General features: G+C 33.4%; 1 protein-coding gene across 1 annotated transcript in view; it reads left to right on the plus strand.

Moving 5' to 3' along the window:
• The window catches only part of LOC132159698 (alpha-1,6-mannosylglycoprotein 6-beta-N-acetylglucosaminyltransferase A-like), a 66033-nt gene extending 43703 nt beyond the window's left edge, over positions 1-22330 (plus strand). The window contains exons 5-17 of the mRNA XM_059569275.1: positions 2081-2170; positions 3711-3782; positions 4136-4297; positions 6882-7051; positions 7133-7267; positions 8789-8922; positions 12098-12231; positions 15979-16128; positions 18933-19079; positions 19171-19287; positions 20188-20262; positions 20352-20509; positions 21990-22330. Of these exons, the coding sequence (XP_059425258.1) occupies positions 2081-2170; positions 3711-3782; positions 4136-4297; positions 6882-7051; positions 7133-7267; positions 8789-8922; positions 12098-12231; positions 15979-16128; positions 18933-19079; positions 19171-19287; positions 20188-20262; positions 20352-20509; positions 21990-22188 (1743 nt within the window). The 3' untranslated portion in view covers positions 22189-22330. The remainder of the gene's footprint in view (positions 1-2080; positions 2171-3710; positions 3783-4135; positions 4298-6881; positions 7052-7132; positions 7268-8788; positions 8923-12097; positions 12232-15978; positions 16129-18932; positions 19080-19170; positions 19288-20187; positions 20263-20351; positions 20510-21989) is intronic.
• Positions 22331-23757: the final 1427 nt, after the last annotated feature.

The following is a 23757-nucleotide window of genomic DNA, read 5'->3' on the forward strand; positions in this document are numbered from 1 at the left end:
TCTTTTCTACTTAAAGATTTTTATACTTAATTTCTTAATAATCTATTAATAATACTGATGTATTATTATTATTATTAGAATATTTAGACGATAAAAGTAATTTATCTGGTTGCTCATATATGTGAGGTAGGAAATTATTATAATTATGATGATGATGATATTATTGTTACTATTATAATAATATATCTATATTATTTAAGAATATATCTAATAAATGTATCTTTTTATTAAAAAAACCCATTTGTGCAAGATTTGATATAGCTTAAGTTTATAATTAATTTCTACTTGAAGATTTTTAATGTATGCTTTGAGTTTGACATTATAAAGTATCCATTATACTGTATAATTTATATTAAATATGAATAACAAACAATGTTATATATATATATATATATATATATATATAATGTGTATGTATATATAAATCTAAATATCATTATAAAATAGTTGTTATTTAATTATATAATTAGTTAATACAAAATATATGTAATTAAGAAAATCTATTATTAAAATAGATTTATGTATATCAGTGTAATATATAATGGTGCATATAATTTTTATTTTAAATTTTTTCTTCTTTTATGGAGGTCTGTAATATGCCACGTGTGAAGTGTTTAGCGTTCACATGTCTGAAGTGTTTCATCATGAAGTGCTTAACCTCCCAGAAATTTCAGATTTTTCAAATCCTCTAAAGAATTCAGAATGGAGTTTTACCATGTGATGGTGCTTATTCCTTCCTGGAATGCCACACTTCGTAATGAGCTCACCTGATACTCAGAACGAGTCCTTCCTAATTTTTACATAACATGATGTCGCAGCCAGACGGGACAAATTACGAAGGGTTTAACATCAAGCAGAGCACATGAAGCTGGTCGGCCTTTTCAGTCAGATCAGACCTGAGCTTGGCCTTGTCTCAATAATCGCAGGTCCTTTCATTTAGAGCTCATGGAAATTTGTGCGATATGGAAATCCTCTTAAAATCATGCAGAATTAAAACCAAAATGTGACAACAGTAACAGTGAGAACAGCCTGACTGATTTGTTTGACTTTAGTGTGAAGGGTTAGAATGTCTCAAAACGGTTTTGTTTATCCATTAAACCAAAGCGCAAACATTTTTAAAAAATCAAACAAAAGAGGGTTTTTATGTTTTTAAGATGATGTGCTTTGTTTGAAGGTCGACGTGTCAAGTTTTATCCCAATTATGCCTTATATTTGCAAATCGTTTCGTAAAACCATTTGTTAAATTCTTGGTTCAGTCAACTTTGAAAATCTGTAATTTTAATTTGATTTGTTTGGTTATTTGTTACTGGTTTAAAAAACAAATGTAAAAATTTGTGTGTATAATTGTTTTATTACATTTTAATAAAAAATAAATACATTTAATGAATTAATAGTGTTCCCGTGGCTCAGTGGTAGAGCATTGTTTTGGCAGCGCAAAAGGTTGTGAGTTCGATTCCCAGGGAACACATGTTGGGCAAAAAATGTTGCAAAAAATGGGCAAAAAAGCCTGAATGCATTGTAAGTTTCTTTGGATAAAAGCGTCTGCTAAATGCATTAATTTAATAAATGACATTCTTAAATTCTTGTTCAGTCAATTTTACGTAGTTAATTTCATTGGTTTTTATGAACCAAACAAATGTAAATATTCAGACATATGCAAATTAAGCTCAATACATTTGCGTATTTAAAATTTTTTGTTCACAGACAGTGTCAAATGTATCATCTTCATATGAATTCAAGCTTTTTCTCATAAAAACGCACAGACTGCATCTTTCTCAGAAACCCTGATCGATAAGTGTGATCTGAACCTCACACTGCGATCAATACGTCCCTCTCCATCCTAGAGAGAGTCTCACTGTGAAAAGAAATTGGATACAGGAAGAGGAAACCAATTTTTCTGAAGGTCAAGCTGATCTAAGAACTTCAAAAATATCCTGGAAAAACTGAGAGGAAATAAAACTGCGCACTTTATGCACGGCGTCCTTCACAAATACTTGTATACTTGTTAGATTTACAAAACCCATGTATGTACAGTTATTTCTAAACCAGCTTTTTTTTTGTTTTGTTTCATACTCTACAGTGGATGAAGGACATGTGGCGTTCGGACCCCTGCTATGGGAACTACGGAGTGGACGGATCCACCTGTTCCTTTTTCATTTATCTGAGTGAGGTAAGATGTGACAGATAAATTGGCTTAATGGTATGTGGCACTGCCATGGTACTCTGACATAAAACCATGATGCTAGATGGTTTCCATAATCATGTGCTATTGAAAATGTACCCCCCCCCCATCATGCCATCCAAAATGCTGATGAGTTTGTTTCTTCTTCATATTTGGGGAAATGTAGAATTACATGTCTTGCACACCAATGAATCCAATGAAGTGAATGGGTGCCGTCAGAATGAGAGTCCAATCAGATGACAAGAACATCACAATAATCTAGTAATCCTTACTACTTCAGTCTATCAGTTAATGTCTTGAGAAACAAAAAGCTGTTTGTAAGAAACAAATCAACCATTAAGACATTTTCAACATCAAACTGTTGCTAAAATACTCTAAAGTTCTCTATTCCATAACATTGCTTTCTCCACTGAAAAAGTCATCTCATCTGAATCAGGTGAGAAATATGCACAGATTAAAAAAGCAAAAACAGTCCAAAACAAATAAATCAGTGGATTTTGATGTGAGAGGAAAACAGAGGATTAGACTCTTCTACTGGAGGAAGTGTTATTATAGATTATGGAGTTGTTGTTTTTTGCCAAAAGCAATGGTTTGATGTTTAAAACCCCTCAATGATAAATTTGTCTCTTATGAACACGCAGCTTTTTGTTACTCAATACATTACCCGAAGGACTGGAGTGGTGTGGATTATTTGTGGATTATTGTGATGTTTTTATCAGCTGTTTGGCCTCTTATTCTGACGACACCCATTCACTTCAATAGATCCTTTAATCAAAAAGTGAAGTAATAGTAAATTTATCCCAATCTGTTCTGATGAATCAAACTAATCTACATCTTTGGTGGCCTGAGAGTGAGTCAAATATCTGCGAATTTTCATTTTCTGGTGCACTGTTCCTTTAAGATATTTTGAATGTTATGGTTTCTTTCCAGTAAACCTTGTTAAAATGGCCTTAACGGTTTTAGCTGAGTGTGGTTTCTGCATACAAGGAAGTTTGGCTGTATGAATTGCTCCCAATGCCACAGTAAACACACGATCCTCTATAAAACACAAAAGATGTGATGCGTGAAATTTGAGAAATTTATTAAAATGCAGCTTGTTATTCATTTTGAGTGTTTAATGACTTCCGAATTAAATTTTTTGGAACAATCAGTGAAAATAATGGATGTCTCATAATAAACACACTGTGTGTGTGTGTGTGTGTGTGTGTGTGTGTGTGTGTGTGTGTGTGTGTGTGTGTGTGTGTGTGTGTGTGTGTGTGTTAACATCTGAAATCTATTAGACAGAGCTGCACATTCAGCTCCTTGCATAAATTTCCATATCAACCATCTCATTCTCTTTTGCAGTTGATGTGTAATTTAGATATTGATTGGGTAGTTAAATGAGCAGACTGATATATAAATACACAAGGCTACTCAGAGAAATGAGATGTAGTACTGTATGTCTACAAGATGTGTTTCCATGCTCTGCTGGTTTATGTCTGATCATTAGATTTGACGCACACTAACTCGCTGTTTCTGTGTGTGTTAGGTTGAAAACTGGTGCCCTCGCCTGCCGTGGAGGATCAAGAATAATCCTGAAGAAGCTGACAGGAATACACAGGTCAGCTATGGTTTGGGGACAAAACTGTCCTCAAAATATGATAAAATGTCCATCAAATATATAAATAAAAAAATATTTAAATTAAAATATAAGAAAAGTGTATATATATTTGTGAATAATTAATTACTTTTTTTGGACCTTAGGATGAAAGGATAGTTTAGTGGGAGAGTTGTGATTCGAACTCAGGATGCCCGTAGCGCAATGACAATATTTGTGGGCACACTGTCCACAAGGCTATCAGAGCCAGCAATTAATTATTTTATATAGTAACTTTCTCCAGAATATGACAAAATTTGCATAAACCGTCACACTCTATGCAACTCATGCAAACTGCTCTGTTTATTTTTGCGCAGAGGAAGATCCGCACGAGTTTCGATGAGCTGTATCGCGTGATGTCGCGGCGCGAGGAGTTTCGCTGGATGATGCTGCGGATCAAGCGCATGGAGGAGCCGTGGGTCGGTGCCATACGCTCCCTCGCCACCAAACAAAACCTCCACAACCGCAAGCGCAAAAAGGTGAGTCTCAAGAAATGTGCCAATCCCGGTTTTGACTTAACATGTCAGCCTTTAACAACAATTGATGCAAACTCCTAATTCTTCTGTGAAAACACCTTTTTGAGATCAAAATATGTTACTATCGAGACCAAAACCACTAGTTTATTTACAACTTCACGTTAAGAATTGTAGCTAATCACAGGCGTCTCTGTTGAAAGCAGTGGCCCATCAGAGGTGTTTTCTGCACACACAGATCTATTTACATATAAAGACAGTAGTCAACATTTGAAGTGGATCAAAACCTTTCATCAAAGATGTCCTAAAACCAAAATAATACCCGTTCTTGTCTTAGGACAACTTTGATGAACTTTTCTGATCCACTTCAAATGTTGACTATGTGTTACATTTTACCCGATTTAGCCCTACACTCACTTTTATTTGCTCCCCACTCAATGCTATTTCACTAAATGTTTACATTTAATAAAATTATTGTGCACTCATGGTTTTTGTAGAAAAACCTTTGCTGCTGAATTATCCACCAACCTAGTTTATAATAGTATTATTTTCATAGATTATCATTATATTTTTTTTATTTGTTATTTTTTTATTAAAATGAAGTTGCCTATATTTAGTAGATTGTGTTTAACATATAAAAGAAGTGACGATCAGGTCAACACAAAGAAGTACATAAATTGTACACTGATTTAAATGACAGTTATATCATTTATCGCAGTTATTTTTGGTGGAATATATCGCACAACAAAAAGTAGTTATTGAGACAGCCCTACACACAGCGTAAATAAGACATTGATTGTGTTGTTAGTCATTGATTATATCAGGAGTTTTTGCGTGAATAAAGGTCCTTCAAAACGGAGTCTGTAATTTTTGTATGCGTTTTTTTTTTCTTTTCTTTTTTCGTATCCGTCATCATTTCCAATCAAAATGATTGTTATGGATGCGAAAACGCAGAACATAGAACCAGATCTGAGTTTTTTATGACGGATTAAATTTTCAGAGGCAGTGTTTATACGTGATTGACACAATGCGAGGTCATATTTATTTCTTAACGAGTGAAAATTTTGGACGAGAATTTCAGATTCGATGTGCAATGACCTTAAGTTCGGTCAGTTCAGTAAATTCAGGTATAATAGGAGCCTATTGCTCGGTTTCCTTACATAACCCTTTGATATTTTTTGTTTTGTTTGTCTAATAGGACCGAACATCCAACTATAATGTTTCCGGAGTGACAAACACGAGTGTAAAAATTGCGCGATTGAATCCGCTACATTTTTCCAGTGTCTTTGTCATTTTTTTCACCCATGATGAGTTTGCATCTCTTAACAATGCAGCTGGCGTTCCCGCCCTTTTCCGAATGAATAATTCACACGCATCTTTGACTTCCTCTTTCACCTGCAGTCAGGCGCTGCAGCGGGAACCAAAACCTCACACACGAGTCTCTCTAGAGATCGCCTGGAATAACCTTGGTTGTTTAGAGCTTAAAGCATGTCACGGTTACCCATAATCCTCTGGTGATACTTATCCACCACACAAATGTGACTGCATGCGAGTCCCTTGAGATATTAATACTAAAACAATTGCTGTGGATGAAAAATATATGACTGTGCCATACTGACTCTGACATGATAGTGAAGTTAATAGACTGCAACCCACAGTATTTTAACCCAGAATGCAACCTTCCCTCCACATTTAATTCCTCACAATAGGCATAGTTAAGATAGCTAAGACCACAAAAACATGTTGGCAATTATTTGAGCCATTTTAGGCAAATATTAATCATTCAATTTAGTGGAATCAGACTTTTTGATCAGTTTTAATCAGGAGCATCAGTTTAATAATGTGTACTAGTTTTATTTATATTTAGTATATTGACATTCTTTTTAAAAAGTTAACCATGATATTTCAATACTCTGTTTTTATTGGAATATGGAACCATATTTCGATATTTTTTCATTAGGACTGCCAATTAGAAATTTTGAATTTAGCTTTATTTATTATCAAATAAAATATAAGCTAGGTATTTTGTCTAATGTATTCAGTGCCATCAAACAATTAATTGTGATTTAATCGCATCCAAAATAAAGGTGTTTGTTTACATAATATATGTGTGTACTGTGTATATTTTATATATATTAAAAATACAAACACATACAGTATATATTTTGAAAATATTTACATGTTATTACGTGTACAGTATATATTTATATTCATATAATTTGTTGTTATAAATATATAAATATATATATTATATATATGCATGTGTGTGTATTTATATATACATAATAAATATACAGAGTACACGCACATATATTATGTAAACAAATTTATTTTGGATGCAATTAGTTATTTGACAGCACTATATAAAAGATAGTAATAACAATAATTATTATTATTAATAGTTATTATTGCTATTTTTAATCTACTGTATTTTAATTAAAAAAAATTTGTATGTTAAATAATAAATAAATATATATATATATATATATATGTATATATACACACACACACACACACACACACACACACATATATATATTTTGCTTAAAATGTATCAAATGTATATTTTACTGGTTTGTTTTTGTCTTAGATCCTGGTGCACCTGGGTCTGCTGACGAAGGAGTCTGGTTTTAAGATAGCAGAGAACGCGTTCAGCGGCGGTCCTCTGGGCGAGCTGGTTCAGTGGAGTGACCTGATCACCACGCTGTATCTGCTCGGACACGACATCCGCATCTCAGCGTCTCTCGCTGAGCTCAAGGAGTGAGTCTCCAACTCTTTCTCGGTCTTTAATTCTTCAGCCAGGTCCATTCAGTGCCATTTAATTCAATTCTGTGCCTCCAGGATCATGAAGAAGGTCATGGGCAACAAGTCCAGCTGCCCTACAAAGGGTGATAAGATTGTGGAGCTCATCTACATAGACATCGTCGGCCTAGCTCAGTTCAAGAAGACTCTGGGCCCGTCCTGGGTTCATTATCAGTGAGTTCACATCACAGTTGTGCTTTAGTATGAAGTATTTTCCTCTGACAGCTCTGTTGAGAAATGCGACACTCGGGCCTTATTGACCACGTAAGCCGTTTGAAATGAACCTGATCTCCTGATTTTATCTCAGTCTTCAGACACGGAGACAGATTCTCGTCTGGGTCGATCTAATCCGCACAGCGCCGGCGTGAATTTGAGCTGTTATTCCAGCCAGGATTGGGTTTATCGAGTAATCAGGGTCGTCTGACCTTATTTGGTCTGTTAGCGGATACCAAACCCAATCGTTTGCTAATGGATAACTTCCTGTAGTGTTAAATACCACCTTTACTGTAGTCAAATGTTTTACATCTGTGTATAAGGATTTGTCAAACTCTCCAGAAAATAATTGCCTTTATTTATTTTTTTATTAAAAACAAATTGTAAAATCAAAAATACCATATTTTTTTAAAATCAAAATTAAAGTTTTTGTTAGAAAAATTTGCTTAATTGTCATGAAAAAAAAAAAAATCCTGATGATGATGATAATGAAAACAATAATAATAAATATTATTTTTATTATTATTATAATAATGAGTATTATTATCCATACCAATATTTGTAGCGATGGAAGTAATATTAATTTTTACTTTAAGTAATATAATAATAATAGTAATTAGTATTATTAATAGCAATGTTATTAATAGTAGTAGTAATATTATTTATATTTTGACTTTAAGTTAAGTAATTAAATGTTTGAGTTTTGGTAGAAATAAAGTCATGAAAAATGGCAACATTTTCTCTTGTATTATTATTTCACCACAAAAAAATTTAAATATTATATTACTGTACTTATTGTTTTTTTAATTACAGTCATTGTTTTGCTTACAGAAGATTCAATAGTAAATCTTAAATCATATAATAAAATAAGAAAAATATTGTACCATAGTATTTTAAGTATTTAAAACCAAAAGTGCCACATTTGTCCACCAAAAGTCAAGTTTTTCATTCAAAATGTTTTGCTTGTCATAAAAAAATTCCAAAATGCAGATTATAATTGTCATTATTTATATTATTCTTAGCGTATTGTAATGTATCATGTATTTTTTTGTAATTACTCCTTAAAATAAACATACAAACAATTGAAAAAAGATACACTGATCAAAATAATAAGTGCTCACGAACACTGGTTTAGACATATTTGTGAACAATATTTGAGAGAAACAGGCCTGTTGTGTACATAGAAAAACTCTCAGATCTTTGAGGTCAGCTCATGACAAATGGGACAAAAACAAAAGTGTTGTGTTTATAATTTGGTTCAGCGAGTTAAGTGTATTTTATAAATATATACACACATATACAAAAAAAAAAACTATGCAGCATCCAAATATTTTATATATTCATGTTTTGACTTTAGAAATATATTATTATTATTATTATTATTATTATAAGTATGCTTTAATGTACAGATGGCAGCACTTTGTAGATGGTTTGTACACTGTTGTTATATGCCCACACTCCAGCTCTGAACCTGTGTTTTAGGTGCATGCTGAGGGTCCTAGACTCGTTCGGGACGGAGCCGGAGTTTAACCACGCCCACTACGCCCAGTCGAAAGGGCACAAAACTCCGTGGGGCAAGTGGAACCTGAACCCCCAGCAGTTCAACACCATGTTTCGTAAGTCTGCATGAGAGAGGCTTTTTGTGTGTATGTGTGTTTGTGTTTAACCTTTCCTGTTTTACCCTTTGGACATGGAAACTTTATCCAGGCTGCGTCGGGGTTCCGGGGGTTTTGGGTGGCGTCTCCAATCGGCTCCGGCTCTGAATGGCTCTTTTGTTTACCAACAGACTTTGACATTCTCATAAAACATGCAGCTTTCCAAGCAGAACTGCTCTTATTTCTGACTAAGCTTGTTTGAGAGCAGAGATTGCTTTCACTGAACCCACACATGTTTGAACGCTAAACTAACGGCTCAGTCTCACCAAACTCCTCAAGAATAGCAGATTATCAATATTATTTTACCACTAAATAAAAAAAAAGAAGAAAGGATAAAAGTATTGTATTGCAATATCTTTTTATTGTACTTACATTTGAGTCGTTGTTTTAATTGCAAAACAATTTAAAGTAAAAAACTAAGTCATATTCTAAGAAATAAAATAAGAAAAAGTATTTTTAAAAAGAATAATAAGAAACTAAGAGAAATATTGTATTATAGTATTATTATTTATTTATTTGTTTGTTTATTTATTTATTTTAAATTTCAATATTTTTTTACACTACAAAAAAATTTTTTAAATCAAAAGTGCCACAATTTATGTTGGAAATGTACCTAATTGTCTTTAAAAAAGCATAAATGCAGATGAGAATTATTAATGTTATTACTGTTATTGTTACTTCATGAGTTATTTTTCTGACATATTTTCACAATTTTCTACCATATTTACATTAACATAATTCAAATTATGTTAATGTGTTTTGAAGTTAATATTTTACATTTGAGTATTGTTTAAATACTTTTTAAAAATCTGGAAATCAAATATTTAGCATTTTATTACTTTGTTACAATATTGAACTCATTTTTTTGCCATTTTACTATTCGCCAAAATTACTAAATATAATAATAATAATAATCAAGATAAAGCCAAGAAGTCAAGATTAAGTACAACCTGATGTGTAGATGTTTAAGTACTATAAAAATAATAATTAAAATATATGATAATATCATTCAATTATTTAGTAATAATAAAATAATATATACAAATAATTTTTTGGATAACAGTAATGCCAATTTGTAAGAAAATGTGCGTAATTATAAATGAAAACAATATCTCTTAATGAAAATCTGACATCGCAAAACATTACTGCAAAATATAATAGTCTATATATATATATACATATATACATTTTGTTTTTCTTTTTCTTTCAAAATGTTCCATTAGAAACATTAAACCTTTGCTAGTTGTAAATCCAGAACTTTTTGTCTTGAGATAATTTATCCATCAGTTTTCATGTAAGTATGAAGCTTTGTCCTTCAGAAACTAATCTGCACTTCAGCAAAGCTCATTAGTGTGTGTGAAACTCAACAGGATAAGATGTCTGTCACAGATGAAAGCCACTGCAGTGACGGGAGACGTCTCTGTGTGTGTGTGTGTGTGTGTGTGTGTGTGTGTGTGTGTGTGTCTCTGTCTTTGTGTAATATGCTGAGGTTTCATTTTTTGCCACTTCTCTACTTCCACTCCTGGATTTAATAAGAACGAATTTGGCGACATTTGGGTGATGCCACCTGCATTGAATGTAAATTGGAATTATGGAATTACAAAAAGAATGTCAGGTTTCCGTTCACACCGTGTGAGTGTGTGTGTGTGTGCGCTTGAGAAGAGTGTGTGTGTGTGTATGTGTGCGCGTGTGTGTGTGTGCGCTTGAGAAGAGTGTGTGTGTGTGTGTATGTGTGCGAGTGTGAGTGTGTGCGCCTGAGAAGAGTGAGTGTGTGTGTGTGCGAGTGTGAGTGTGTGTGCGCTTGAGAAGAGTGTGTGTGTGTGTGTGTGTGTGTGTGTGTGTGTGTGAGAGAGTGTGTGTGTGTGTGTGTGTGTGTGCAAGTGTGAGTGTGTGTGCGCTTGAGAAGTGAGTGTGTGTGTGTGTGTGTGTGTGTGTGTGAGAGAGAGTGTGTGTGTGTGTGTGTGTGTTCTCATAGAAGCATATTTGCACTATTTACAGCATCTATAGAGAAAAGGAGAGCAAGAGGTCCGTATTCCATTTAAACGCCATTTATGGTTTCTGCAAAACTTTGCAAATTGCATTATGGGTCGCCTGGGTTCTGAATTTCATCCTGCACTCTCATTGAAATTGACGTGTAACCATGACAACACGCTCCAGCTGCTCCCGCAGGCAATTACCACAGACCGCACACACACACACACGCACACACACACACACAAACACACACATATGCATGCATGCATTTGAGGTGTGTGTGTAAATAAGAAATCTTAATCTCAGGCTTGAATTTTTTGGACAGATGGCATTCAGGTGTATCTCTGCCAAGCTTCGTTACCCTGGCGACCTCTCTGACTATTGTTGTCATGGTAACAGCTCCTCGCTTGGCGGCGTGGACACCCACACGAATCTTTGTCATACAGAATTAATCTGAACATCTTCCCTCAGACGCTCCGCTCCTGATGTGCCACAGTCGATCAGATTCCCGTGTTTAAGAAACCATAGTATTTAGAGTTTTTAAAATCTCTTTTGCTCATCTGATCTTCTGAAAATCTTCTATTATTGCATTATTTGGTTCTGTGTTTGTTCTTTTTTTGTTTGGTTAATAATGTGTTCTTTTATATCAGTTTCTTTAAAGAAACATGCCTCAGATTTTTAAATCTACAAAAAAGGAGAACATTGTCACATTATATGGAGTAATTTCTCAAAATATACAAGTATATAATTTTTTTATATATGTATATATATAAATATATATAAATATATATATATATATAAGTATTATTTAAACCAACGTTATATAATTGACTTTTGCCTTGGTATGTGATTTCAAACATTTGGCTATTTATATTCATATTTGCAAACAATTTGTTCTTTCTTTTTGTTATTTACTTTAGTTATACAGTACACTATCCTGCTTCTTAAAAATCAATAAATAAATACACATAAAATATTGATTTGAGTTGAAGTTATATGCTAAAATTCTGAGAAGAATGTTTTATTTTCTTCCACATATTACTCTCTTTAAGTTGCTTCTCATATATTGGTAAAAACCATGTTTTATTAATACAACACGCACCGTGTTGATTGGCTTGATCTCTCTGCCCTCTTCTGATTGGTTGTTGTGTTTACCCTGCAGCTCACACTCCAGATAACAGCTTCCTGGGCTTCGTGGTGGAGCAGCACCTGAACGCCAGCGACGTCAGGCACATCGACGACATCAAGCGGCAAAACCAGTCGCTGGTTTACGGCAAGGTGGACAACTTCTGGAAAGTGAGTTCTCCTCAAAATCAGTCGCTTCCAACTTTTTTTTGGCTGTTTACATGTGAAACTGTGTTGTGATTATATGCTAGATTGTTGCGCCACGTTTTCCGACTTTGAGCGCCAACAAAAGTGTTTTCAATTCGAGTGCAATGACTTCATCTTTCCCCAGCATAAGGCCACGACCGGTTCTGCCGTTTAGAGTTTCCTACAGGGAACGTCTTGTCGTCCATCTGGATCCGTAACGCCCCGCGTGATGAGATAGACAGATGAAAAACCATTCCCTCTGTACTCACACCCCGTTCAGAACATCTAATTCCACACGTTTTTCCCCAGAAGGGACCTTATTCTCAATCTGTTTCTCCAGTGACCTTTAGGGAAATTTTGTGTTTTTGGCGAACAATACGGGAGTCATATTATGGATAACAAGATTTTTCATGCACTCGTAGACAAAAGTTAGCGAATCGCAAAAGAGCTCATTTACTTATCTTAAAGGTACAGTAACAAAAACAGGCAGTTTCATAACAGTAATTTTAAGAAGTTTTCGTCGAGCAGCGTGGGTTGAAAGGAGTCATGGATAATTTTTTTTTTCTCTTTTGTACAAAATGAAAGTTTGCGCAAAGATTACCAGTATGCTAATTGCAACAGAGGTCATTTACATATCACAAAGATATTGTATAATTAAAAAAAAAAAACTGTTTCATTCTACGATTCAGAAAAACTGGAAAAAAGATTACATTTGCAATTTGTTCGCGTATAACGTCAGGTATTTTTTCCTTGATTTTCACATGCAACACTGGATGAAAAGCGTCATGTTAAGGATAATGGGATTTTTCTAGCTCTCTTGGGTTCAAAAGTTTGCATGTGCAGTTTGGCAGCACTCAGAGGTTGGCTAATCACAAAGAATCTCATTTACATACCTTAAAGGTACAGTGACAAAAACAGCCCATTTATTTTTAAGGTTCAGCAAGAGGTTGCAACATTACTTTTATGCATTTGTGGCATAAAACATGGGATGAAAAGAGAGAAGTCAAAATTAAGATTTGCGCAAAGTTTGGCCAAGCTCATTTACATATCTTAAAGGAACAATACAAAAAAAACACTTTTGTTCTTAGGGACAAACGAGTTGCGAATTGTTTTTACATACAATAGATGATGAAAAGAGTAATGTTAAGGATAACACAGTTTTTTTTTTCTTGCTCTGTTAGATGCGAAAATTTGTATCGTAAGTTTCTGTATGGTAAAGGAACATAAAAATAACATCCAGTTTAGTTCTAAGGATAAGAAAAAGGTTGTGAGAAATAGATGCATTTATAACGACAAACATCGCAGTTAAATTTACGCATTTGTGACACACAACGTGGAATAGAAGAGCCATATTATGGGAAATTCATAGTTATCCTCAGGGGATGTTTTTTAAAAAAAAATTTATACATCACAGAATGAGAGAGTAATTTGATAGAAAACAGGGTTTTTGTCTTGCCTCGTTGTACTTGAAACAAAAGTTTGTACGTGAAGTTTGCTAGTATGTGGAGGTTTGCATAATCTAAATGTACATTAACAAAAACATTAACTTTAATTTAATTCTAAGTTTCAGCATAAGGGTTATGAAAGACGGATGGATTCACAGCAACACTGCATTTGCAATTAACCTCATTGAAAGTTTGCGCATTTGTAACGCACACCATGGGATGAAAAGACGCAAAATATGTAACAGAGATTAGCTTATCATAACAAGCTCATTTACATCTCTTAAAGGTACAGTAGCAAAAAAAAAAGTTAATTCTCAGAGTCAGAAAGAGGATCCAAATGATGGATGCGATTACAGCGACAGTGCATTCTCATTTAACCTCATGCAATTTAACTGATGCCGTCCTTCACCCAGCGATAGAGAGAAAGACTCCTGCTATTGCACAGCCTCTCAAGAACTGGTTTCCAAGGAAACAAACTTGAACATAGACCCTGAATCAGTGTGTGTGTGTGTGTGTGTGTGTGTGTGTGTGTGTGTGTGTGTGTGTGTGTGTGTGTGTGTGTGTGTGTGTGTGTGTCGTCTAGAGATCAGAGGATATGTGTGTAGGCTTTTGAAATGCAGTCTTGGCTGCATGAATGCACACATATACATTCGATGTGTTATTAGTGCTACAAGTTCACATGCAATGCACCTCTGTGTTTATTTTCTGTCTCATACACTGATGCTTTTCTGTGATTAGTTTAACTCTCTCAAACACACACACATATATATATATTAAGGCCTGAAATATGCTTGAGAATGCCTTACGTTACACTAATGACTCAAACAATGCAAATTTTTCTGCTTTGTAGCTGCAGTGTTTGCATGCTTTGTTGGCATTTCCAGCTCATATGTCTCATAATCTTAACACTGCGTGTGTGTTAGTCGATAAAACAAGGAAATGATTGATGATTAAACAAGGAGACCATTGATATTCTGTTTGATAGTGTGTGTGTTCTGACCGAACTGAGAAATCTAGAATAAGTATTATCATAAAAAGGGTATTTACTAATATTAAATAACAATGCACTTAAGACTGTGAAACTTTGTCAATGGTATATTTTTGAAATATTAAATTTGTAATCAATTACAAATGGCAATCAATTACGCTAACAGTAGTTTGTTGACTGTTTTAAACAAAATTGTAATAATATTTTTTTCAAATGCTCATTTTATTATTTTAATTGTAATTATTTGTTTTATTCATTTCATTTGTGTGTGTGTTGTAATTAATATATATATATATATATATATATATATATATATATATTATTATTATTATTTTTTTTTTTTTTTTTACATATGCATTTGTAGCATGAAAGTTTTCATATACATACATTAGAGAAATAAACAATTTATTATGTTGATAGTTGTATTTATTTATTTTGATGATTATGGTTTATTGGTAACTACTGTTGATAAATATTTTTTTGGTATGATTGAGTTTTTACTCTCACCTTGAGACCTTGCTTACACACACACACACACACACACACACACACACACACACACACACGTCGAGTTTCATATCTGTTTGAAAACTTTGACAGGAAGTGGGTGTCTTTGTGTTCTTTGAGTGTTTGTAAAGAAAAAGCTTCATTTTATCCTCTTCATCGTCCTGTTGAACTGTTCCTGTCTGCTTTTGCACTTCCACTCAACTGAAACAAGTTCACACCAAGAGCTAAAAAAATCCACTTTTTGTTTGTGTTTTGAGCTTCCTGGGGTCTGTTGGCTCCAGTCACACAAATCTGTTAACAGATCATCTGAATCAGTCAGTTTGAGACAAAATATCCCTGCAGAAATCTGCATTAAATGACTCCAAATAAGATGATGTAGTACTACGATTATAAGTTGTTCTTGCTTACATCAACAGAAAAGAACAGTTGTTGTTTGTTAGTTATTTTGTTAATATGAACAGCAATATTACAACTGTAATAATAGTTAAAAAAATATATATTTAGCCCCACCAACATGAGCTTGCTTTTATCAGTGAAAAAGAAAAAATGATAAATTTAGTTAATATGAACAGTAGTACTATACTTGATATTTTATCATTTCTATCATTTGTTGTTATTATAAAAAATACATAGAATAACTGTAATATGATTAAATTCTGAGTTCAAACATATTTAGCTCCGCCCACACGGCCTTGCCTTACATCAGCAGAAACCAAAAATAGTTTCCGAGTGCTACAATAAAACCTTCATCACTGGTTTCTCACGTGTACGTGTCTTTTATGTGTGTTTTAGGATAAAAAGAAGTACTTGGATGTCATTCATTCGTACATGGAGGTGCACGGCACGGTCCACGGCACGAGTACAGTCCACCTGCCAGACTACGTCAAGAACCACGGCATCCTGAGCGGACGCGACCTCCAGTTCCTCCTGCGCCAAACCAAGGTCTCAATTTATTAGTAGTGTCTTGCTTCAGTTTTGAGATTATAGTGGTTGTTTACGCTTGAAACTAAAGTGTGGAGGCTGCACTGCACTTGCATGGTGAAGTGCAGGACTTTGTGGCTTGTGTCTGGCGTGAAGCTCAACCACGAGAGAGGATGTGCTGCCCTGCTGTTTCTATAAAGTCTCACAGCTTTTTTTTATCTTCTACCACCTCGGCTTTTTTCCTCGCCCTGCGCTCGACTTTAACTTACCTGTTGTTTCGACTTCATGCAAACTCCTGGAGAGAGCGAGGCTGCTTCATTTACATACAGAGAGAGTGAATTTGTCGTCTGACTCGCTCGACTAATTTACAAATAAACAAAGTCACTTGGAAGCCCATCTGACATGCAAAGGTTCGCTGAACTCGCCTGACGGTGTTTCCGCCACACCTCTTGAAGACGTCTCAATCTTTCTTTTTATAAGCCTGCTTGGTTTCAGTACCTCTCTGCTGCCCCCCCGTTAGTAAAACATAGAAGTTCAACCACAGAAAGTTTCTGTTTTTATGCACAATAAATCATCCTGTATGTATAACAATAATCACATACATAATTACTGTTTTTATAATACATATAAATTATTACAAATGAATAACATTTATTATATTTAATAGTATAAATTGTAATATGTTTGTTTACATAATATTTCATATTATATATATATATATATATATATATATATATATATAGTTTTATTAATAGTACAGTTATATTTTTACATATCGTTTTGATTATATAACAATTTAATACAATAAATAATAAGTCTATATATATATATGCTCTGCATGTTTGTGTGTTTATTTACATAGATAGATAGATAGATAGATAGATAGATAGATAATAATTCGATTATAATAATAATTCTAATAATTTATAGATCTAATCATTTTTTATTATTAGCTTTATTGCATGTTATTATTTACATATACATAAATTGTTGCTTTGGTTAAAAATATCTGCTATTAGCAGACTGCTAAATGCATAAAATGTAAACTAATAATTGGTTTTATTAATATCATTAGCGTTATTATTCATTAATATTTACATACATCAAAGTTGCTTTGTTTAAAAAAAGCACCTGCAAAATGCATGAAATGTAAATTTGATTAAACGTTTTATTAGTATTAATACCAATATTTTACATTATTTACATTATTGTTATTCATATACATTATCATTTTGGTTAAAATCATCTGCTAAATGCATACAATGTTAGTTATTTTATATATTTAATGTTTATATATATATATATATATATATATATATATATATATATATATATATATATATATATATATATAAAGCTAATTAGGAATACTAAAGATTAACTGTAACATAATTTTCTAATGTTTTGAATTAAAACAACATTTTTACAATCCTGTTAAGCTCTTTTGTGAATAAGTAAATCAGGTTGAACTAATAAATATAACTAATAAATTAAAAGTGCATGATCTGTCACTGGTGCATTGTGGGTCAGTGCATCAGATTGGTGTAGCTGCACACTCCACAAACACATTATTGTGGGCCTCAGCTGGCCGCATGTAAACATTTGCTCAACACAGACTGTGTGCTTCTGTTGTGATTGTTACACTCCTCCTCACTGTTGATTGTTAGTTATTTGAGCCGGTGATTGCTGCAGTGCAAATGTGAGTTTATTGCAGGTAAATTTGCTCTGGGAATCAGCCGTCAGGTCTCCATCAATGGATCGTTTGTTTGATGTTCCCCACTGAGAGCTTGTTGAAAGTGCTCCAGAAAGCCCTGATTTCCCTCTCAGGAATCAACCGCATACATCTATCGGTCTAAAAATACACTGAGATGAGATTTAGAAATGGAAATCAGGCCTGGTTTATGAGAAAATTCAAGCAACTTTTGTTTGTTCAGGCCTAAATTTCCTGTAAATGGCTGGTAATGGTGTTTGCATGCTCAGGAGTGTTTGGACATGTGTTTGGTGCTGGTGTTTGCTGAATTTAGCATCACTGTTATTATAACTCATACATATAGCTATGAATTTAAACAGACTGTGAGTATTAAACTGAAGTTAAAAAGTGCACATTGTCATGCAAATGACGTCATATTGTTTTAACAGAACATAAATACAATATCAAAATATTCATATTTTGTTACATTATGAATGATAATATTTTACGTTGTATTCCTCAGAAGTTGAAGTGGATTCCTTGTTACAGAATAAATACAAAAAATTTTTTTTCAATATTTTAATATTTTATATTATTCAAATTTTATATATATATATATATATATATATATATATATATATATATATATATATATATATATATATATATATGCATGCTTATTTATTAAAATAAGTTATTATAATAAATAACTTTATTATTAATGCTTCTGATTTTATAAAACATTTATAAAAAAATAAATTTCATAACATTTTTATAAATAGTGTCATTTTATACTAATAATAACGTAGTACTATAGTAATTCTAATAAATAATTGAAATAATATTTGTTATAATCACTGTTGTATTAATAGTAATATTGTATTAATACTAATAATATTAATAGTAATATTAATACTTTTTTATAATTTCAAATAAATTATTCAAACTTCATATTTACAGTCCATTTAAAATTTTAAAATTATTATATATTGAATAATAAATTCTATATTAAAAGAAGTGAACTCTTTGTTGTAATTTGCTTAATTTAATTACAATTAATTTGCTTAATATTGAATGTAATGTGATAATGTTTAACCATACATGACAATATTGCAATTGTGTGTCTGTTGTCCAGCTCTTTGTGGGACTGTCCTTCCCGTACGAGGGCCCCGCCCCTCTGGAGGCCATAGCCAATGGCTGTGCTTTCCTCAACCCAAGGTTCGACCCGCCTAAAAGCAGCAAAAACACAGATTTCTTCAAAGGCAAACCCACACTCAGAGAGGTACTGCGTTTATGTTTGTTTGTTATTATTTCACTGAGTTTTTGTGCTCAGAATCTGTTGTGTCTGATGTATGTTCGACCTCTGACCCCAGCTGACCTCCCAGCACCCTTACGCTGAGGTTTACATCGGACGGCCGCACGTCTGGACCGTCAACATCGATGATCGCGCAGAGGTGGAGAACGCCATTAAAGCCATCCTCAGTCAGAAGGTACACAAACACTTCCTGTTTACAAAATAGACCTGGGCCCTGTTCCATCAAATAAGTTTACCAAATATTCCAGGCTTATTTCAGTTAGTCTGACTTATTTTGAACCAAATCAACTGACAGTAGGTCAGACTAACTGAAATAAACCTGGATTAATTGGTAAACTTGTTTTATGGAACAGGCCCCTGATTCGTAACTAAATCTCATTATAGGCAGAAAATCACCTCACAGACATATACATTTTTGTTGTTATTATTATTTTTATTATTATCAGTTTTCATTTGTACATGTATGAGCCAACCATGATGTAAAAAATAGAATGACACCTCGACTGTCCACCACGGTTGCCTCTATCAGCCTGTAGGCTCAATTGTGTGTGGAGGAGTCGGGCCCGAATTGGCGCGAAAATTCACAAAATGTGACGTCATGCGCGTTCTCGTCTACTTGGGCTTACAACCGTACGGCACGCCAGCCATTATAGTAAGCAGCGGCAATAGTGTTTTCAAATGGACTCTGCGGATGGAAAGAAGCGACCAGCCTCCAGCACAATTCAGACACCCACGGACACTCCTAGTAAGAAAAAAAAAAAGAGCGTGCGCACTGAGAACGAGCATGAGACTGGCTGCAGTTCCTCTAACGGCCACTGGTGTCAGTTAGAAATTTCAGAACCTACGCAATGCTCCTTTAAGTATGACAAATCTGTACACACGTTTACAACGCTACATACTGTAGAATTCTGTTGTTTTTATATAAATATAAATAACCCAAACCATAAACATACATTTACTAAAATAATTGACTTCATGCATTAATATGCTTTAGTATGATTAAGGATGCGTGACATTGCGGTATTGTCATGTTTCGCTCTAGTGAAGCACAATGTTTTCTTGTTATTTGTTTCAGATAGAGCCGTATCTGCCGTATGAGTTCACCTGTGAGGGGATGTTACAGCGCCTCCACGCTTTCATCGAGAACCAGGTACCTGTGACTGTGTGTCAGACCTGACATGTACCTGACAGCACACAAGCCCTTGCTGAACCTGTGTGTGTGTGTGTGTGTGTGAGCAGGATTTCTGTCACGGTCAGGTGATGTGGCCTCCTCTCAGTGCCATGCAGGTCAAGTTGGCTCCAGCAGGTAAATCCTGCAAGCAGGTGTGTCAGGAGGAGCAGCTGATCTGTGAACCCTCCTTCTTTCAGCATCTCAATAAAGACAAGGATCTGTTCAGGTACCAGCGCTGCACTTCTCCATCCAGACAGCAGAGAGCACTGCTGCCTTTCACAACCTCTTTATTTCTCCTTGGAATTAAATCTCTCTTTTTTTTTTATTCGCTTCTACTGAGATGTGGTGGGATTTGCCCTTAATCGCCCAACATTTCCATCAGATTTGGACTATGTTTGTAAATGACTTGACCATGGGACATCATTATAAAAATCTCATTCATTTTAATTTAATCTGTAGTGAATTTTTTTTTTTTACCTGTGCAAATTACTATTTTTGATATTGATGCACATGGTTGTAATTTGTTTAATGCATAGAAGTTTTTGTTTTGTTTTATAATGAAAATTATATATTTATATGCATAAATTTATAGTATAATTGACATATTTAAATGTTTAGTAAAATAATATATATTTATATTATATTAATATATTTTGTATAATATTACTTATGATATATAAACGTATATTGAAATATATTGTAAATATGATTTATCATTTAATATTGTTAAAATAGTAATCTATGTTTTATAATATATTCATATTATACATAATTTAATATTTAATAATAAATAGTATTTATTGTTTTTATATATATATATATATTTGGATAGTTTTACTGTTTTAATATATTTCTTATTACAATCAAAGCATACATATTTAAATATTAATTATATAATTTTATATATATTTATATACACACGCAAACACTTGTATTTTAATATTTAATTACGAATATTACTTTTCTGATGAATAGTTTGATGTTATTTTCCATATATTAAGAAAAATTGGTTTTTAATATTTAATGTTGTTTTCCTTTATTTTCAATAACTTCTTTTTCCATAATATACATAGTAATGTTTAACATATAAATATATATTTTATCATTACACATATCTGTAGTATTTCATTATAAGTGCATAGTTTGATATTATTATTTTTTATTTTCCTTAAATTAAAAGCTAAATATATATATATATATATATATATATATATATATATATATATATATATATATATATATTTTGATATTTAATTATAATTATATCATTTTAGATATATAATTTTTTTTCTGAACATAAATGTATATATTAATATATTTTATATATTACAGCGATATAATATTTAAATATACATTATATTTATATTTAGTTTTCCTTTATTTTTTCATAAATACATATTTATTTATATATATATATATATATATATATATATATATATATATATATATATATATATATATATTTATATTAATGTTTATTTTTTAGGTATGCTTTAATAAAATTATACACATTACTTAAATGTTATTTTCCATTATTTTCCATTAATTAACCCATGGTATTATCTTGCTGCATGTCTAAATTACCATGATATTACAATGGTACCTGTCTTAAAAAAAACAGGGTACTGCCATGGTTCTGTGTTCAGAGTCTGTAGTGATCTCATGTCATGTCCTCAAGTGTTCTCTCTATGGTTTCTTCACTACAGGTATGGTGTGGAGTGTAAGACGGTGGAGTCTGCCAGCGATAACGTCGTCCCCGCCTTCAGCGAATCGGCAGGGCATTGTGTGTTCCAGTCGGACCTGCTGCTGTTCAGCTGCGCCGGGGCCCATCAGTCCCTCACGCGCATCTGTCCCTGCAGAGACTACATGAAAGGACAGGTGGCGCTGTGCAAGGACTGCTTATAACACGCACACTTCGGCCACTCCGTGCGACTAACCTGACGTTTTTTCAGCCGCCGTTCTGGACAGGACCGGACTGTATCAAAGTGCAGACAGTGCCAGTGTGGTAACGTGCGGTGATGCGATTAAAGAATTCAGAGTAATCCAACTTTTGTGTTTTTCCCATAAACTCACGAAAAAATAAAAAACGAAAACGCTGGAGTGCGGCAGCTCTCGGCTCTCGGCCGAAAACAAAAACACAGGAGGATCAAAAAAGAAGATAATGATTTATTTGCTGGATTTTTTGTTTTTGCGTGAACTTGAACTAGTTTCAGGCTGACATACTTGAAGCGGATTGCAGGGAATCAGAACTGCACACTGCCCCCTGCTGGTGTGGAGGAAACACTGTAGTGACATTTATTACCATAGTTCTTCATTCTACTGTTTTTATTTCTTCGTCCAGTGTTTCTTCTCTCTCTGAAGGTGACATTTATCATTGGACCAAGTCTGATGACTGACTCTGAAAAGCATCTTTGACCATTTTGAAGACTCTTACCGAGTGTGTGTTTATTTGTGTGTGTGTGTGTGTGTGTGTGTGAGAAAGAGAGAGAGAGAGCGCTTGTTGTTTGGGAAACAAACTTTGCGAAGAAATTTCCCCACTTTTATACTGAAACTGGACTTTCCACATACTGGCTCCGTGAAATGACGCGTTCACATGTAAATAACTGAAATGAAAACATGCGGCCCGCTTTATTCTGCATGGTTGTTTATTCCGACCGTTTAATAACAGCACATGCTAACACTGGGAATTTTTGGTGTTGGTCACGATCCATGTTAAATATCGCCGTACTGCACCAGTCAACTGATGATTTAGTGAAATACACACGTCGCAAACCAGCCAGTATGAAGAGGAATGCCAACCAACTGACCAAACTAACCATTAAACTAGTAGACTGAATTCAACTAATTTGATACACATTTTGCTGTTGCGTTAATTGGCAAAAGTGTCCGAGTTTACCTGAATTAACACTATATCACAGGTTTCAGATGCTCTATATGTGAATAAGGTAAATACCAATACAATCACAGATATTTCTGTAAAAGTTTATCTTTATTTGTATAAAAAAAGAAAGATAATATCTATATAAAAACAAAGTGTACATTACTAGGATAAAATACTTGTTTCTTTTTATATTTTGTGCTAAAAACACAAATTGGCCTTGGTTTTTGATTCGTTTTTATTTTCTTGAATTTGCCTGCCTGTTATCGAAAAACGTCAAAATTATTAGTTACTTGTGTTTTGGAATGAAAATGCACTATAGCGAAGATTTGACACCAGATTACGACACTGTACAATTGTTTGTTTTTAATTTATTTTGTACACAGATCTTTATCTCTGCCTGTTGATTTTTATGTGACTATTTATAGAAGAGAAAATTCTTTATAGAGGGAAATATTATTTATCAGACTAATTTAAGTATAAGCGCACATGCGTGTCCAGAGTACTGTCTGAAAAGAAATATGTGTGGCGGAACTAAATATACAGTTTTTGAATATTAAATTTAAATAATTATTAAAAGAATTTTAGTAACCGAA

This window comes from Carassius carassius, chromosome 16 (assembly GCF_963082965.1).
Source record: "Carassius carassius chromosome 16, fCarCar2.1, whole genome shotgun sequence".
NCBI lineage: Eukaryota > Metazoa > Chordata > Actinopteri > Cypriniformes > Cyprinidae > Carassius > Carassius carassius.